A 16,975-nucleotide genomic window follows, 5' to 3' on the forward strand; every position below is an offset into this window, starting at 1 on the left:
ATGATTTACCCAAAGGTATTTCTAAATCAATAGCATTGTGTTTAAGGGCCTGTTTGGCTATCTTGTCCACTTCCTCGTTACCCTCCACACCAACATGAGCTGGCACCCATGAAAATACTGCTGAAAGACTTAATTGACACAGTCTATATAGATTTTGTAAAACTTTTATTAATACATCTTGTCTTGAATCTGATTTCCCACTTATTAAACTAGTAAGAACTGAAAATGAATCCGAGCAAATTACTACTGCAGATGGTTTAACTTCTTTAACCCATTGTAATGCTATCAAAATAGCCACAATCTCTGCAGTATATACAGATATATTATTACTGATTCTTTTTGCAGCTTTATACTTAGAAAGAGGGATATACATAGCTGCAGATGTTCTTCCAGTTACTGGGTCTTTGGAACCATCTGTGTATATTTGTAAAAAACAGAAATATTCACTCTCAAGATGCTGCTGTACTACTATCGCTTTGGAACTTGATTTTGTTTATCCTTTATATTTTTAAATATCTGGAGATCCACAGAAGGCACTGAGAAAAACCGAGGTGGAGATACTGGCAATGCTACAGGACTAATATTAACATTATTAATATCTATATGCTGAGTTTGCTTTTCTATTATTCATCCAAAGCTTTTAACCTGTGATAGTTCATATTCCCAGCAGTTTCCCAAAACATATTTAACTGGATGGTTTAAAAAATGACCTTTAATATTTGACCAGTAGACCAGTTTTAACTGTAACTCACGTAGACCAAGGGCCTCTTTCCCATTTCTACCTGCAGTGATGCTGAAGGAGATGTTGTAACAGCTCGACAGCAAACCCTTAGTGCTTTACTTTTAATTGTATAATTTGTTTTAGCAAAATATTTGATGCTGATCCATAAATTATTCTTCCATAATCAATCGATGATCTAACTAAATTATACTTTCTTTAGTGTGTGTCTTGTAGCACCCCAGTCCAGTCCTGCCAAACATCTCAACACATTAACTCATTTCTTACATTTATCGATTACCTTTTGATTATGTGCTCCAAATATTAGCTTTGAGTCCATCCATACTCCCAAATATCTATTAATAGACACATGCTCTAAAGTTTGCTCATATAACTTTAATTTAAACAATATCTGTTTACTATATTATAAGCTATCACACTTTTATTATTTTTAACAGATAAGTTTTTGATTTCTTAAAACTGCATTAAGCATAGGCTACCACATCTTGCGTATATGGCGGGGTTTTGTCTAGAACATAGACAGTAAAAGAAAGGGTTACAGAAGAAATCTCGCGAAATCTCGCCGTATGGTTTGCTGTTTCATTCCTAATCCAACCCCTAGATTTCGCGAGATTTTGTCCGCAGCTTAATCTCTTTGCTAGCCCGCAATACGGTACTCCGAGTAAGTCAATTATTGCCATTAACCAAACGCTTTTCACAGCATCTCTAGCCGTTTACAACCATATCTGTCAGTCCGTACGACGCCAAACGTGCACATCATTACGGACTAAAACAGCGGAATTAAACATGGGGTAAGGTGGAAAATAAGTACGAAAAAGGCATTGTTGCAGGTTTGTGCTCCCGTGCTCTGATCCTAAGTGTCAGGCAGCTGTAAACGGTGCTTCGTACGTGAGGGTGCGAGCGCTCCATTACAAATAAAAACAGCAGAATATTTATGTATGATGTAAGGTTGCAAGTAAGTAAATAAGGATTGTACTGCTTGCATTGAAGTAGAGGCCATCTCACTCACAAAAAACTACTCGCAGGAAATGTTCTTGGGTATGGGTGTAACATTATAAACTTAATATGTCTATGTGTAACATGCTCTACTCAAGACAGATACAGGATAATGCTTGCCCGATTGCGATTGTATCACGATATAAAAAAAGAAAGAAATTAAGATGACACTCAAATTACATTCCCCTTCAATGTTCGATAGCATTTGTTTTTTAATAGTATTTATTTATTAATACTATTTTTTTATTTGATTAAACATGGACAACATTCAAGGTTTATTTTTAGATCATTAAACCATAAAATTACAATTGTTTTGAATTAATAAGTGGAGTTACTAGTAATATATGTTAATTTTTTATTATTATTTATACACATTTGACAGTAAAGCACTGAGCTTGCATAAAAAATGTACTCTTACAAAATCTAAACCAGTAACAGCTATAGAGATGGATCAAAGTTGGACAGTCATGTGTATGTTACAGTAGTGATTGAGTCAAAATGTTTTTCAAGTGCATACCTGGACAAAGTTCAATCTTTACAGCTGAAGCTTTTACATTGCTTTTAATTCAATTCAATTCAATTCAATTCAAGTTTATTTGTATAGCGCTTTTTACAAAACAAATCGTTACAAAGCAACTTTACAGAAAATTATGTTTCTACAATATTTAGCAGTAGCTAGTAGTTTGTGCACATTTGACAGGATTTTAGAAAATATAAAAATAATAATAATACAAGACGTAGTCAGCTAGACGATGAACTATCAATATTATTAATTAAGTTATTATATGATTCAGTCACACATTTAGCAATAATTGTTAGTTTTGTTTGTTGATTCAGGGTTAGCATCATCTGAGGTCCTCTGAGGGTCAGCATCATCTCTTCTCAGGTGTTCTGGATCCAGACTGGAGCTTGTGTAAATCCTAGTTAGGCGAAACATAGAAACAAAATAGAGACATCATTAGCATAGCTGCTGATCCAACAAAGTAAAATTAGTTTAACCCAAGCTAATGAATAAAAATGCACCTTTGATCAGATGCAACTACACTCACAAATAAAAGAGAATAACAGAGAGAGTGTGTCTGAACCCCGAACATTATCAGGAAGGCTATTCCAGAGTTTGGGAGCCAAATGTGAGAAAGCTCTACCTCCTTTAGTGGACTTTGCTATCCTAGGAACTACCAAAAGTCCAGCGTTTTGTGACCTTAGGGTGCGTGATGGGTTGTAACGTGGTAGAAGGCTAGTTAGGTACGCAGGAGCTAAACCATTTAGGGCCTTATAGGTAAGTAATGATAATTTGTAACTGATACGTAACTTAATAGGTAGCCAGTGCAGAGACTGTAAAATTGGGGTAATATGATCATATTTTCTTGACCTCGTAAGGACTCTAGCTGCTGCATTTTGGACTACCTGTAGCTTGTTTATTGACGAAGCAGGACAACCACCTAGAAGTGCATTACAATAGTCCAGTCTAGAGGTCATGAATGCATGAACTAGCTTTTCTGCATCAGAAACAGATAACATGTTTCGTAGCTTGGCAATGTTTCTAAGATGGAAGAATGCAGTTTTTGTAACATTGGAAATATGATTTTCAAAAGACAAATTGCTGTCTAATATAACACCCAGATTTCTGACTGTAGAGGAAGTAAGATTGTAATCTAGTTGCAGATTGTAATCTACAAGATTCTGTGTAGTGTTTTTTGGTCCAATAATTAGTATCTCTGTCTTATCCGAATTTAATTGGAGAAAATTATTTGTCATCCAATCTTTTACATTTTTAACACACTCTGTTAGCTTAGATAATTGGGAAGTTTCATCTGGTCTCGTTGAGATATATAGCTGAGTATCATCAGCATAACAGTGGAAACTAATACCGTATTTTCTAATAATATTACCAAGGGACAACATGTATATTGAAAATAGAAGGGGACCTAGGACGGATCCTTGTGGCACTTTTAGCCCTGGGACAAATAGAAGAGAGCATCATCGTCATTTTTGCACAGATTCTAAATCTTGCACTTGAGACTTTTAAAATGTTTCATCCTACAATAATCAGTATAGTAGAAAATGTGGATATTTTAAAGAAACAATTATTTTTATATTTTTCTTTTATATTATATTTTTTGCTGGATATAGGGACACATGGGATTTTCTGGCAATGAACAGGCTGATAAATCAGCAAAAGAAGCACTCCGGTTCAATGTGACAGAATTCAAAATACCTGCAACTGACTTGAAACCCTTGTTGACTTAGTACCTTAACAATAAATGGCAAATGGAGTGGGATGAATGTATACATAACAAACTGTATGAGGTAAACCCACTGTTGAATCAAGGTATTGTTATAATTTTGCAAATCAATATGATCTGGTGTTGAATTGGTCATACAAGACTCATTCTTATCTGTTTAAAGCGGAAGAGAAACTGGTCTTTGAAAGGTGTAAAAATCTTTTGAGTATAAAACATTTTAATTGAATGTTCAATTTTAATTAATACTAGTCAACTTTTTTTATTCAGAAAATATATTAATGGACATTTATATATATATATATATATATATATATATATATATATATATATATATATATATATATATATATATATATAATATATATATATATATATAATATATATATATATATATATATATATATATATATAATGTATATATATAAAATTCTCCTATTAACTATTAATTTTTTTTTGTCATGCATTAAGCTGAAAGACTATATAATTGTTCTTAATACTTTTGTTCTTGTTATTATTTTTATTATATGTATGTTTTGTATATTTGTATACATGTTTATTTATATATATATATAATTTTCAAATAATATTTTTATATAATTGTTTTGAAATGATATATACAACTGAATTGTGAAATTGAAATGTTTCCTATTGCCATGAATGTAGCCACTGCTGCAGACATGGCGTCAAATCATAAATAGATAAATATTAACAACAACAACAGATGCAAAAACTATTTTACATAGAAAAAATACATATTCCACTCTTATTAAATGCACAATTATTTATCTAGTATATGTAACTTCCCAACTACAGTGATATAGAGAAAAGAGAAATTAATGACTAACAAGCCAATAAGTGCTCCTCTGCTGTCATCTACTGGTTATAATTGTGATTTAATTTATTGTTTTTAAATTTTACACAAGTGTTTGCTTACTACAATGTATATTTTGGTCATCCCATTAAAACTAACATTCAAACTGGAGCATTTTAGAGCTTTAAAATGCTTGAAACTGTTGTGTGAAATGCTTGAAAGTCATTAGAAAGTGCTTGAATTTTTCTTTCAAAAGGTTGTACAATCCCCGAAATGAATGATGTAATGCATTCGGCTATTTCTACCACAACACCATGTTTACAAAAATGACTTGCATTTGAGGAAAAAATGGTTGCAGTCTGGATCCTTGAATATTATGATATATTTTTGCACCCCTAGTCTGGGGATTCTGGGGTTAATTGACTAGACCTATACATATAGTTGCATGTAATCGTTCAGCTTTATATTTTTTTTCCAGATGTCTGACAGATCTTCATGATCAACAGAATATCTTCTAAGAGAAGGAGAAGAACCTGTTTTTTTTCATCTTTTTAACTGCAAGCTGAAGGTATTTGATGTGTGTGTGTGTGTGTGCAGATTTTACTGTGGGATTGCTGTTATTGTACATTTAAAGATAACGTTCTTCCACACTAAATCAGTCATAAACACTCTGTATTCTTGTTTTGTGTCTGTTTGTTGGTATGTCTTTTTAAAACTTTTAACAACCTTAAACAAAAAAGAGGAGCGTAACACTCCAAAATGAGTGACCGTGAGGGGATACAGGAGGGGAACAAAGAGGATGATGACCTCAGGTAGAGTAAGACAGTAAAACTACCGAAACCTACACTGATCTTTGGAGCAAGAGAAAACAGACATGTTTAAAATGGAGTTAAATGCTTTTGTCAATATCATCAGCAGGAAAATACCCAGAGGAGCATCTCCAGAACCCAGCTGTGTGTCAATGAAGAGCGAGCAGTCCATCAGAGTATTACCTTCTGGATTCAGCAATGACCACAGGTACGGCAAGAAACTTATACTACTAACACTTACACTAATCTTTGGAACAAAGATTAACAGACAAACATCAGACAGGTTTTTAATGCTGTTAAGTGCTATTGTCAATATCATCAGCAGTAAAATACCCAGAGGAGCATCTTCAGAACCCATCTGTGTGTCTAAGAAGAGCGATCAGTCCATCAAAGACTTTCCTTCTGCATTCAGCGTTGACCCCAGGTAGAGCAAGACAGTAATGGCAATTTACCACTGCATGGTACAGTTCACTTTTGGGGGGTTTTCCACTGTGTACAGTACCTGGTACACCTCAGTTGAGGTTCCAAGGGAGCCATACCATTAACAGAATGTGATGTGTAAATTTGCTAATCATTGATTGGCTGGAGAGAATTGTAACTACCTGCATCACTGAACTTGCGACAAAAGACACAACAGTACCGCTAGATTTAAATCAGCACAGCCAGCGAAGGATCGAATCTAACTGTTTTGAACAAGCATACCTTTTTTTAAACAACCAAAAAACGGGTTTTATGTTCTGTTGAGGAAGTACAGACATTCCTCTCATTGATAGCAGAGGAGCAGATCCAGCAAGATCAAGATTTCAGGAGTCACAGCAGTAGAGGCGGAACAACTAAAATGACGTGAATAATCCTACCTACCATATAGCAGTAGTATACTGAAATGGAAACACAAGCAGAGCCATGTCGAGCTGAGGCAAGACGTACTATGCAGTGGAAAAGTACCATAAAACTACAGATACTTACACTGGACATTGGAACAAGAGAATAACAGACAAAATGCAGACAGGCTTAAAATGCAGATTTGTCATCAGCAGGGAATTACCTACAGGAGCCCGTCCAGAACCCAGCTGTGTGTCAATGAAGAGCAAACAGTCCATCAAAGACTTTCCTTCTGCATTTAGCGATGGAACCATGACCTCTGACACCAGGTACAGCAAGGAACTGATGACAGTAATGATACTGATTTATTGATAATGGCTCTGTAGTGTCTTATTCTAAATTAATTTGTAAGAATAAAAATAATAATAATAATTAAGATGTGGATTTGTAAATAACTTTTCTATACATTTGTGAAAGGGGTGTCCTCTTTTTTTTCTGCCCCTCAAAATGTATGTACACAACACCGCCCTGGCTGTACAACAATATGAAGTGCTTGGAACAGTAGTTTAGTAGATGTATAGCAGACAGGTCTCAAACTTTTGTCAGTATCATCAGCAGGAAAAGACCCAGAGGAGCATCTCCAGAACCCAGCTGTTTGTCAATGAAGAGCAACAGATCTATAATGCAACCCCCAGAACTCAGTGATGGAGCCATGACCTCTGGCCCCAGGTACAGTAAATGCTACTTCACACTATCCCAACGCCCACAACAAATACTAAAAAGTGCTGATGTTTAGATTTGGAAGGTGTGGACACAACATTTATTTGATTGTGTTTCCCATCAATGCCAACAAATGGCTTTTAAAAGAGGATGTGCTCCTTGTTTCGTAGAGTTGGCCCTTACTTTACTGTCATGACAGTGATTGACACATGATGATGCTAAGTTCATGCCACACGGATCCTATTAAACCTGTTTTTTGTGTTTATGAGAGCACTGTTACATCCCAGGACATAAGTGGGAGCTTCTCTTTTGTGCATGTGCTCTGTTTTTGTTTTGCTTTTCTCTCTCTCCCTCTCTCAACACTAAGGACTAACAGGTGTAGTACAGTTAGTTGATGATTCTGCTGATGACTGCACTATCCTGATTGGTCCAATAGAGGAAATGTTTGGAGTTAAATGGCAGAGCTGGAGTCTTAGAGCAAGAGTCTTATCTGTTGACTTTGCTTGTGTTCGTGTTTAACTTGTTGTTGACAAAAGTGTATTGAAAGGTCTTTAATCATCTTGTGGGAGGACTCATTTAACTTAAATGTGTGAGTTATTTTATTTTTCTGTCAAGGTCAAAATTTAGTTGTTGTTTTTTTGGCCTTGACCCCTCCTGAAGTTCCGTTTGCTTCCTTGTGTTCAATACATTTTATTCTGATTTGTATTGTCAGTCAGTCAGTAGAAGGGGAAAGCTCCCTCGATTCCTCCACCACTTTCTTTATTACACCTTCCCAACCCTAGAACGGGAAAGTATATAATAGCACAGTAAGAAAAACTATTATGATAGCAGTCTAGGATGAGATTTATAGATGTACAGCAGACAGGTCTAAGACACTGTTTGCATTTTTACTATTACCAACAGGAAAAGAGGCAGATCAGCATCTCCACAATCCAGCTGCATGTCAATGAAGAGTGAGAGATCTATAATGCAACCCCCAGAACTAACTGATAAAGTGGTGACCTCTGACCCCAGGTATAGAAAGAATGTCATTTATGCATTTGCCAGACATTTATTAAACCGATCACAGTGAATTTATACTACACTGTACTACTGTTCATACACAATTCTGCATCTGGGACTAAATTGGGAACTCAGCAAAGTGTGTCTGAGTCCTAAATATAACTTTAAATAATTTTCCACTGTTTGTGAACATTGCCTTATAGCACCATCCATAATGGCTATCCTTGTGTGTAATTTCCATGATGGTGGTCAAACATTGCTCACATGACAGTCACTGTTTTTTGCTGCTCTTTTCTCAGCAGTCTGAAGATGCTTTCCAGACAAAACCACACTTGCCTCTACTGGCAGACCCAGAACAAGACAGAATCAGACCTGCTAGATGAGACAGAAGAACTGCAGAGAGTGAAAAACATACACAAAACCAGCATGAAGAGCAAGTATGAGAGTTTATTCGAGGGAATAAAAGTACAAGAGAATCAAACCCTCCTGAAGAGCATTTACACACAGCTGTACATCATAGAGGGAGAGAGTGAAGGAGTGAATGAAGAACATGAGGTTTTACACATGGAGAAAAAGCCCCGAACACAACACTTAAAAGACACTCCAATCTACTGCAATGACATCTTTAAAGCCTTACCTGAAGAACAATATCAAAGAGAGAAAATCAAGAGTGTTCTTACTAAAGGCATCGCTGGAATTGGGAAAACAGTCTCCGTGCAAAAGTTCATTCTGGATTGGGCCGAGGGAACGGCCAATAAGGATGTAGATTTCATGTTTGTGCTTCCGTTTCGAGAGCTCAACTTGATCGGACCTGATCACTACAGTCTTCACAAACTTCTGCTGGACTTTCATCCTGAACTTCAAGATCTGAACTCAAAGATTTATGATGCCTGTAAAGTTGTGTTCATCTTTGATGGTCTGGATGAAAGCAGAATGGCGCTGACGTTTTCAGATGACGGTGAGAAAGTTTGTGATGTGACTGAGAATTCATCAGTGTCTGTGTTGATGTCAAACCTCATAAAAGGTAATCTGCTTCCCTCTGCTTTCATCTGGATCACCTCCAGACCAGCAGCAGCCAATCGGATCCCCTCCAAATACATCCAGCGTGTGACAGAAATCCAGGGATTCAATGATGCGCAGAAGGAAGAATATTTCCGGAAGAGAATCAGCGATGAGCATCAAGCCAGCAGAATCATCTCACACATTAGAAGAGCAAGAAGCCTCCACATCATGTGTCACATACCAGTTTTCTGTTGGATCTCATCCACTGTGCTTGAAAACATCCTTAAACAAGACAATGAGAAAACAAAAATCCCTCAAACTCTGAGTGAAATGTACATCCACTTCCTGCTGATTCAGATGAAGATGAAGAATCAGAAGTATGATGCAGAGAGAGACCCAGAGCAACTCCTGCAGTTCAATAGAGAGGTGATTGTGAAACTGGCTGAAGTAGCTTTCAAACAGTTGATGAAGAGGAATGTGATGTTCTATGAGGAGGGTCTGAGAGAGTGTGGGATAGAGGTCACTGACATTGCCTCGCTGTATTCTGGCATCTGCACTCAGATCTTTAAGGAGGAATCGGTCATTGGTCAGAGGAAAATCTACTGTTTCATACATCTCAGCTTTCAGGAGTTCCTCGCTGCATTCTATGTGTTTTACTATTACAACAGCCTAGGCACTTCACAGTTTTTTGATGTAAATTATACTGTACTGAAAGGTGCAGTGGATAAATCTCTTCAGAGTGAAACTGGTCATCTGGATCTTTTCCTGCGATTTTTGCTGGGCATCTCATTGGATTCCAATCAGGAACTCTTAAAGGATCTACTGCCACACACAGTGGACACCAAAGAGAGCATCAGAGGAACTATTACTTATTTAAAAGACAAGATCAAAGATGGCCGGGATTTCTCCACTGAACGATCCATCAATCTGTTCCTGTGTCTGCATGAAGTGAATGATCAGACTCTGTACAGAGAGATTGAGGAGTTTGTGAGATCAGACAAACGCTCAGAGAAGAAACTCTCTGTTGCTCACTGTTCAGCAATAGCTTACATGCTTCAGATGTCAGAGGAAGTGATGGATGAGTTTGATCTGAAGAAGTACAACACAACAGAGGAGGGCAGAAGAAGACTCATACCAGCTGTAAACAACTGCACTAGAGCTCTGTGAGTAGAGCTTATTAAAATTCAGTTTTAAGCAATATCTAGAGTTAGACTAATGTGACTGTATCACAAAGCAATACAGAGATTAAGAGTTTGGTGTAGAGTGAGAGGAGGGACAAAAAGGGAAATGTGTAATACCTGACAACTTTTCCAAGTGGACAGTTTTCACATCTATACACTAGACATTTAGTGCCAGATTAATATGCCAATACAATATGAAATGTGCTTACACACACTGATCAGGATCACAGTGTAGAGACAAAAGTCCCTGTTGCTAAATATTAATACTGTTAGAGTACTTGTAACAAAATGTTTGAGATTGTGTGTGTGTGTGTGTGTGTGTGTGTGTGTGTGTGTGTGTGTGTGTGTGTGTGTGTGTGTGTGTGTGTATATATATATATATATATATATATATATATATATATATATATATATATATATATATATACACAGTACAGACCAAAAGTTTGGAAACATTACTATTTTTTTATGTTTCTGAAAGAAGTTTCTTCTGCTCATCAAGCCTGCATTTATTTGATCAAAAATAAAGAAAAAAATTTCATATTGTGATATATTATTACAATTTAAAATAAAAATAAAATGTAATTTATTATACTTTAAATTATCATTTATTTCTGTGATGCAAAGCTGAATTTTTAGGATCATTATCACATGATCCTTTAGAAATCATTCTAATATGATGATTCATTATCAAAGTTGGAAACAGTTCTGCTGCTTAATATTTTTTCAGAACATGTGATACTTTTTTAGGATACTTTGATGAATAAAAAGAAGCTATGTTTTTAAAATATAAATATTTTGTAATAACAATATACACTACTGGTCAGTAATTTTTTTCTTTTTTTTTAATAAAATACATTTTATTCAGCAAGGATGTGTTAAATTGATAAAAAGTGATAGTAAAGGAAATAAAATAGAATATATATTATAAGATAATTTTTTTTTAATTTTGAATGAATGCAGTTCTTTTTAACCTTTTATTCATCAAATATATTAGACAGCAGAACTGTTTTCAACACTCCTAATAAATCTGAATATTAGAATGATTTCTAAGTAATCTCGTGATAGACTGGATGTTACATGTGACACTGAAGGCTGGAGTAATGATGCTGAAAATTCAGCTTTGCATCACAGGAATAAACAAAGAAGACGACAACCAGAAGGTGCACAGTAATATGCTCACACTTATAATGGGGAGGGAGGGAGGGTTGCGAGTCGTTGAGCATACTTACCGAGCAGTGGTGCCATGTATGTATGTCCCGTGTCTAATAGGAGAGTGGTAGTGATTGGAGTGATTTGACAGCTGACCGCATCAGCTGGTCACAGCCTATGCCTCCACGCCCTGACTGAACTAATGCTGCACTCGATATATATATATCATCGACTAGTCGCTGATGACGTCATTAATGAACATAAGCTTGGAGCTGTGAAAAAACACCTTGTACACAGCTATGGCGTATGACTTAGCACTGCTCACATGGTTATTGCTCCTATAACAGCTCATTTTTATCAGTTCTTTTGTGTTTGGGTCATTATATTTCTCACAGATTAATGCCTGTTTTATTAGTGCATTAGATTAGAACAACAATTAGCTTACCTGTACAATAAGCTGTTTAGAATGTGTGTTCTCCCATTCAATTTCGAGCATCCAGTAATATATTCACACATGCATGTGGAGTGCTTTCATAGTATGTATGTATTTGTTATTTTAACTGTTTGGAAATGGAGTGTAAATGTGGAAGTCCTTCATAGATTTATCCTGTTGCACCCTCTATAGGACCAGCGACTAGTCGACGTCAAGCTTAAAGTGTCATGGCAGACCATTGAAGTCGACTAGTTGACTAATTGATTAGTCGGTGCAAACCCTAATATATATATATACACCTATACACATACATATATGTTCAGATATGTTGAGAAATTAGATAAAGTTCTGCAATTCAAATTAACTATTATGTTTTATGTATTTTTTTATAGTCTTGCTGACAGTAAACTTACTCGTCAGTGTTGTGAAACCATCGCTTCAGCTCTCCAATCATCCAACTCTCCTCTGAGAGAACTGGATTTGAGTAACAATGACCTGCAGGATTCAGGAGTGAAGCTGATCTCTGATGCTCTCATGAGTCACGACTGTCAGCTGCACATACTGAGGTACTTGTCTCTATATACTGACTTATCAAAGTACTGAATGAACCATATATAAATGTTCATTTCCTTTAGGCTGTCAGGTTGTATGGTGAGCGATGAAGGATGTGGTTATTTGGCTACAGCTCTGAGTTCAAACCCGTCACACCTGAGAGAGCTGGATCTGAGCTACAATAATCCACAACACTCAGGAGTTCAGCTGATCTCTTATATAAGTGATCCAAACTACACACTGGAGACACTCAAGTATGTAAAACTTTATTAAGGGTTTTATCTGATTTCTAACATTAGGATCCCTAATCAAATTCAGTAAAACTGTGTACAAATCTTCTTACTTTATTTTTAGGAAACTACAGGTCCTTCCCAAAATTAGCAAAAATTAGCCTCCATATAACCTCATCAGTGCCACAGGCTGATTGCCTCCATACCACACCGCATTGAAGCAGTCATTTCTGCAAAAGGATTCCCGACCAAGTATTGAGTGCATAACTGAACATAATTATTTGAAGGTTGACTTTTTTTGTATTAAAAACACTTTTCTTTTATTGGTCGGATGAAATATGCAAATATTTTGAGATAGGAATTTTGGGTTTTCATGAGCTGTATGCCAAAATCATCAGTATTAAAACAATAAAAGACCTGAAATATTTCAGTTGGTGTGCAATGAATCTAAAATATATGAAAGTTTAATTTTTATCATTACATTATGGAAAATAATGAACTTTTATCACAATATGCTAATTTTTTGAGAAGGACCTGTATGTATTAAAAATTTAATTAAATTAACTACTATTAGGTTTTTTTCATGTTTTGGGTCAAGTTACTTTTTTTTTTTTTTTTTCATTTCTGTATAAGATATTTTTCCCTATTTTGGACTTCATTAACATGGCTGTAAATCACTAATGGGCAAGAGATTTAAAAAATACTTTGTGTGTCACTGTAGTTTGGATCATGGAGGAGAGAGCAGGATTACACCAGGACTACGAAAATGTAAGTTTTTAATCACATAGACATACTGTACATAGACATATCCTCACTTACCAATTGTTGTCAACCGGGTCATTGTCAAAAAATATAAAAATCTATTTATTTAGTTTTGTTTCTTGTTACTTATTCCTCAGTGGAGATTTTTATTTTTATTGTTATCTTTTTTTGTTGTTAGACACCTGTGATTTCACACTGGATCCAAACACAGCATACCCTCAACTTGTTCTATCTGAGGGGAATAGAAAGGTCACACGTGTGAAAGATTCTCAGTCGTATCCTGATCATCCAGACCGATTTGATTACTATTGTAATGTTTTGTGTAGAGAGAGTCTGATTGGACGCTGTTACTGGGAGGTTGAATGGAATGGACAAGGAGCTCGTACTTCAGTGGTTTATAAAGGAATCAGGAGGAAAGGCATGAGCAAGGACTGCTGGTTTGACTACAGTGAAAATTCCTGGAGTCTGACCATCACTCCTAAAAGATTCACTGCCTGTCACAATAGTAATAAAACAGACATTCCTGCTCCATCACCTCTCTCTAATAGAGTAGGAGTGTATGTGGACTGTCCAGCCGGCACTTTATCCTTCTACAGTGTCTCTGACACGCACACACTCACACACTTACACACATTCAACACAACATTCACTGAACCACTGTATGCTGGACTTATGATTTATCCAGACTCATATGTGATGTTGCTGTGATCCCCTTAAACATACCTGTTTTTATGGTTGCCAACATTGCCAGTATGAAATATGGAATAAAAGTTTTTGTAGCAACTCTCTGGTTGTCACAAGCCTGTGTAAATTTCTTTGTTGTGCTGAACACAAATGAAGATATTTTAATGAAAGTTTGTAACCTAGCCGTTTTTAGTCACTATTGACTTCCCATAGTATTTTTATGTCCTGCTATGGGATTCAATGGTAAGCCAAAATGACTTGGATACATACTTTCATTAAAATATCTTCATTTGTGAGCAAATGATGACAATATTTTCAATTTGGGGTGAACTAATTATTTAAATCTGCTATTAAAGAAGAGTTTATTCAATCGATTCTCTGTTAAATTCTCAGATCAACAAGAGACTCAAAAACATAAAAAATCTTAGCTAACAACAAGGTATAGTCACTTTTTCCAACAAGGTTGTCAATTTGATGAGGATCAGATGACGTTATATGAGAAATGAATGCAGAAAACAAACATATTTTTAAAGAGGAAATCAACAGTTGCAATGCTCTGATCTTAAATGCAATACCTTAATCTTTAATGGATTTATGATTTGTTATGTACCTGGTCCTACACATTCTTTTCATCTGCTCTGGACCTGAGGACTGGTGTGATATGCTCAGATTTTCTGGTTCTAGTCAGAATCCTGGCAGTAGCGTTCTGGATGAGAAGCAGCTGTCTAATGTTCTTTTTGGGAAGGCCGGTGAGGTGCCCATTACAATAGTCCTAGTGCTGGTGATAAAGGCATGAACAAGTTTCTCCAGGTCTTGGCTGGAAACAAAACATCTAATTCTTGCAATGTTTTTTAAATGATAGTATGCTGATTTAGTTACTACTTTGACATGACTACTGAAACTAAGGTCTGTCTCTAGAATCACACCAAGATTCCTGACTTGATTTTTAGTTGTTTCACCCCTAGAGTCAAGGTATGCATTCACCTTGAACACTTCATCTTTGTTTCCAAATGCAATGACTTCAGTTTTTTTCCTTGTTTAACTGAAGAAAGTTCTGGCACATCCAACTATTCATTTCATCAATGCATTGGCAGAGAGAGTCAATGGGGCTGTAGTCATTTGGAGATAAGGCTAGGTAAATCTGGGTATCATCAGCATAGCTGTGATAGGCAATTTGGTTCTTTCTCATTATTTGACTTAGTGGGAGCATATACAGGCTAAACAAGAGCGGTGCAAGAATTGACCCTTGTGGGACTCCGCATGTCAGGGACGTCCACTTAGACTTATGCTCTCCTATACTCACATAATAGCCTCTCCCTTCTAAATATGACCTGAACCATTTGAGTACCATCCCAGAAAGCCAGACCCAGTTTTCCAGTCTCTCTAGTAGTATGTTATGATCGACAGTGTCAAACGCAGCACTGAGATCAAGCTATATTTGCACCGATATTTTGCCAGAGTCACAATTTAAGTTAATATAATTTATCTTAATGAGTGCTGTCTCTGTGCTGTTATGTGGTCGAAAACCAGATTGAAAATTGTCCAGGTATCCATTTGAGTTTAAGTATTTGTTCAGCTGATTAAAAACTACCTTTTCTATAATTTTGCCTATAAAAGGAAGATTAGATATTGATCTAAAATTGCTCAAAATGGTGTAATCAAGATTGCTCTTTTTCAGGAGGGGCTTAACAACTGCAGTTTTTCAGGAGTTTGGAAATGTCCCAGAAAGAAGTGAGGCGTTCACCACTTCTAAAAGATCTGCTTCTAAGCAGTTAAGCACACTTTTGAAAAAAGATGTGGGAAGTGTGTCAAGATAACAGGTTGATTTTAGGCGCTGCAATATGTCTTCCAGAATTTTGCTATCAAGTGACGTATACGCTTCAAGCATATCATCTGATTTGGGCAGACGTCAGCCATCATGGATCATACAAGATAAGTGTCTTCCTGACACCTATTTTTGATCAAGATGGTGGCAGCTGACAGAGACATTGTTCTAACACAGAGAAAGAGGGCTCCCAGCAAACACACAACATACACACACACACAGAGAGAGAGAGCACTTATCAGAACTTCAAGGCCGCCTAGCTCTAGCTAAAATTTTATAAGTACTGTATGGTTCTTTACACTCTCACTATGAAGACATAATCTTAGAGTAGAAATACAGCATAAAGCAAGATTCTTTAATATCTCATAAGCGCATATAAGGTTATACAGTAACTTTTATAATTTTAGGTTATACCTAACTTGATTAATAGTTTAATGCTTTAGACTCATGTTAAAAAGTTTAAAAAGATAAATAAAATATGTTCTTTCTGTAGTGGAAAAACGGTGTTCAACATGAAATTAACACTGAGATCTGATATGTTATTCTTGCAAGAATTTCGATCAGAGCACTTCTGCAGGAGAAAGACCCAGCTAAGCAGAAGTACATATTCTTCACACCCCTACAAAAGATGTGATAAAGTTTCGATCAGACCTAAAACAACAGGAAACGTCTGACAGAACAGACAGTTCTGCATCCAGGAAGTTTTACATTTACTAAATACTATAGAATAAATTCGTTTTACCCTCAGGGAGAGAAAACAGTTTAGGAGGGAAATACAAATAAAAAACAACCAATATCCGTTTACTATATTATAATCTATCACACTTTTATTATTTTTAACAGATAAGTATTTGATTTCTTAAAACTGCGTTAAGCATAGGCTACCACATCTTGTGTATCTGGCGGGGTTGTGTCTAAAACATAGACAGTAAAAGAAAGGGTTACAGACGAAATCTCGCAAAATCTCGCCGGATGGTTGCTGTTTCGTTCCTAATCCAACCCATAGATA

At 36.1% G+C, this 16,975-nt stretch overlaps 1 protein-coding gene across 9 annotated transcripts; it reads left to right on the top strand.

Moving 5' to 3' along the window:
- Positions 1-1,342: 1,342 nt before the first annotated feature.
- On the top strand, positions 1,343-14,233 carry LOC113107112 (NACHT, LRR and PYD domains-containing protein 3-like). Of its 9 annotated transcripts, none has more exons than XM_026269337.1 (13): positions 1,343-1,530; positions 5,271-5,360; positions 5,533-5,604; positions 5,708-5,809; positions 5,924-6,025; positions 6,636-6,752; positions 7,030-7,152; positions 8,047-8,157; positions 8,445-10,310; positions 12,306-12,479; positions 12,549-12,719; positions 13,417-13,463; positions 13,636-14,233. In XM_026269337.1, exons 3-13 carry the CDS (start codon positions 5,552-5,554, stop codon positions 14,163-14,165), a joined length of 3,396 nt encoding a protein of 1,131 aa, XP_026125122.1. In that variant the 5' UTR covers positions 1,343-1,530; positions 5,271-5,360; positions 5,533-5,551; the 3' UTR covers positions 14,166-14,233. The 9 variants fall into 9 exon arrangements, with proteins under 9 accessions (XP_026125122.1, XP_026125127.1, XP_026125129.1 ...); XM_026269342.1 differs by having other exon boundaries at positions 8,448-10,310; XM_026269344.1 differs by having other exon boundaries at positions 7,039-7,152.
- Positions 14,234-16,975: the final 2,742 nt, after the last annotated feature.

Source organism: Carassius auratus, chromosome 8, assembly GCF_003368295.1.
Source record: "Carassius auratus strain Wakin chromosome 8, ASM336829v1, whole genome shotgun sequence".
NCBI classification, from domain to species: domain Eukaryota; kingdom Metazoa; phylum Chordata; class Actinopteri; order Cypriniformes; family Cyprinidae; genus Carassius; species Carassius auratus.

Excerpts from the sequence above, each read along its gene's own strand:
- LOC113107112 (XM_026269337.1), top strand. The coding sequence starts at position 5,552 with ATGAGTGACCGTGAGGGGATACAGGAGGGGAACAAAGAGGATGATGAC. Across the intron at positions 5,810-5,923 it reads GGATTCAGCAATGACCACAG|CAGTAAAATACCCAGAGGAG; the intron begins GTACGGCAAGAA and ends CAATATCATCAG. Across the intron at positions 12,480-12,548 it reads TGTCAGCTGCACATACTGAG|GCTGTCAGGTTGTATGGTGA; the intron begins GTACTTGTCTCT and ends CATTTCCTTTAG.